The sequence below is a fragment of the Aphanomyces invadans genome (assembly GCF_000520115.1).
Source record: "Aphanomyces invadans strain NJM9701 unplaced genomic scaffold supercont1.128, whole genome shotgun sequence".
NCBI classification, from domain to species: domain Eukaryota; phylum Oomycota; class Saprolegniomycetes; order Saprolegniales; family Verrucalvaceae; genus Aphanomyces; species Aphanomyces invadans.
This window is the reverse complement of record NW_008580273.1, coordinates 1-2611: the sequence shown is the minus strand read 5'-3', so window position 1 is coordinate 2611 and position 2611 is coordinate 1. Positions and strand designations below refer to the sequence as shown.

General features: G+C 52.2%; 1 protein-coding gene across 1 annotated transcript; it reads right to left on the bottom strand.

Moving 5' to 3' along the window:
- Positions 1–1263: 1263 nt before the first annotated feature.
- Positions 1264–2566, bottom strand: H310_15010 (hypothetical protein; the record flags this gene model as incomplete). Its single annotated transcript, XM_008882990.1, has 6 exons — positions 1264–1517; positions 1571–1738; positions 1787–1968; positions 2026–2245; positions 2304–2361; positions 2452–2566. Coding segments are annotated over 6 exons (986 nt in total), but the record flags the coding sequence as incomplete, so codon positions are not given.
- Positions 2567–2611: the final 45 nt, after the last annotated feature.

Below are 2611 nucleotides of genomic sequence, written 5' to 3'. Positions count from 1 at the left end.
TTGGAATTCTCATTTGCTCGGAAATGACAATGCGTCACATGAAATCTTTTGCCGTTGTGTGAGATTGGCTTGACCAATACTACGTAGTATTTTTTTAGATTTTCAGATTCAGTAGTGTGAAATGGATACAGAATCCAATATGTTTAAGTCTATCGAATTTCAAGTCGCAATCATCCCTGGACAGAGGTAGAAACGTTTTGGGTTGCATTTATCGGGATAAATATGGACCAGCTGGGACGTGATCCATCCGGATAAATGAGAATCTTCCAATCGGTGACGTGTAGTTTCAAACTAGCCAATCAGACAGCAGATCCCAAATTCTCTTGAAAATATCCCTTTCATTTCGAGATGCTCGCAAATGAGAGCAAGATGAAACCACGCTTTGACTTTGGTGGTAATACCAGACATCCACCAACGCGATCCACGCACGACACATGACACAGAGTTGGTCCCAGCAGAAGCGCAAATTGTACGGCGGCGAAAACAAGTCATCCACGCGTCAGATTGTGACAAGGCCATGAAGGAACTGCAAATCATCTGGAACGACCCACCCGCCAACGCGCCAAACATCGATGACGATGGCGATGCTTTTTGGGGACCTGTCGTTCTGTGTGAGGCCATCACGTGGGACGATTTCCAAGGATGGCTCAACCGCAACGAAGGGCGTGTGCGACGGTGGGTCTTTGAGCCTCTTGCAGATGGAACGGAGAAAGGACGAGTGGTCATTTACAGCATATCTTCCGGCGTTCACGCTAGAACAGCAGGTCGAATCGCAACCACCATCCGCGATCAAGTCGGAAGGGCCGGGAATGACTTTGACCTGTTGGAAACTGTTGAAATTGCAACTGATCCAACATGCCGCACTGGAGATCGTGGTCAAGAACCAGACACGTGTATTTATCCAGCGGGTGTGACGATTGGAGGAGCAGTGCTGGAGTGTGCACCCAACCAACCATATCCCAACGTTATCGTTGAAATCGCCTACAAGAATGAACGCCTTGGTGACCTTCGTGCAAAACTGCACCGTTGGATGCACAACACTACTGTCCAGGTGGCGATTGGAATTAAAATCGATGCTGCCTCATCCAATCGAGTGGCAATCCTGTGCCAGCGTGGTCAGCCCAATGAAGAAGTGGCATTTGGCTATCCTCGATTGCCTCCACTTGCGATTTCGTTTCCATTTGCTCTTATCTACACTGGTGTTGCAATGCCACCAGCTTTGGCAGCCCTCGCGAATCCTCAGATTACCATTGACCTGATTGCCTTGCGGACGTTTATTGATGGAATCCTCTAGTGGAAGAAGCAACGTCTGCAGCATCGAGCTGCGGTCGGTATTTGCCCAAGTATGTCAAGGCTAGCTGCCGTCGGCCTATGGAACTCTCGTCATGACAAGTCGCAAGCCAAAAGACCGCGCAGACACAAAGTACGAGAGCCACTTCGGACGGCGGAACCCCGTCGTGCCACACGAACAAGCGTGCTACGTCGTCGTAGAGAGGCGCCGCGCCAGCTACGTCGGCCTAGACATAAATATCTCAGCACGTTGACGAGTGTCTTGCCACGGATAGCTCACGTGAAAGAGGTGCAACCACATCGCTTTATAGAGCAAAAGTCGTGTGATGTGGGGAGTTGGCGGGCCTTGGCTCTGCACTTGCCACCGCACGTGAAATTGGTGCAGGTTGATCATGGAGCGGACGCAGTCAAAGAGGCGTCGATTGTGTCCTTGGTTGCGAAGCCACGTCTACACGATGCGTTGGCAAGTCCATGCCTCGTGCGTAGATTACCGTACTTGGATAAGCATAGCCGCATCGACCTGGGACTTGCGCGAGATGGCAGCGCGTCGAGGGTAGATGTAGTGCGCGTACGGCACTCTGGTATGGGTGTAATTGAGCACGAAGTACCATTCTCGCATGGCATTCACAGGCGTTGCGTTGCGTAGCATGCGGGGCTTTGACGCGTCGCGCCACAGCCCTGGATCGCAAGAGTAGAGACGGTCAACTCTACACTTGACGGACCGAGTCGGCGTACCTGATGGACCATGCACGTATTGATATCGGTTCTTGACTTGCAAACGCAGCCACTGATGGATGGCGAGATCTTGGACGCGTTGCTGGGCAAGTTTTCGTCGAATGTGACGCTGGAGCTCGACAACGACATGCGATTGCAGGAGTTGGTCGACATCGCTTGATGGCACGACCGTGTACTGGCCGTGGGGTAGAACGGAAACAACTCGCAAAGTGTGAATCAACTAAGCCCGTCAAGAACTCGGGGTTGAATGGAAAAGATGCCAGTGGTCGATGCCGTACCGCATGCAAGTCACGTAGCTGGTTGGACGTAGACGGAAAGCACCACGTCCGGGAATCTCTATACACGCCGCATATATGAGCGCCCCATCGCCGTTCATGTTCTTCTGGAGCCTAAAGACGATGCACGATACTCTGTAGATCGACGTACGCTGGATTGTACACTTGCACCACGACTTCGTTGCTATACTCGATGGCCTGGACGATAAATCGCGCCAGTTGGCGCTGCGGACGCTGAGGAATGTGCGCCACCGACAGCGCCTTGGCTAGTTGAAGCACGCGACGACCGGGACGCGCCGCGTGCTCTTTCA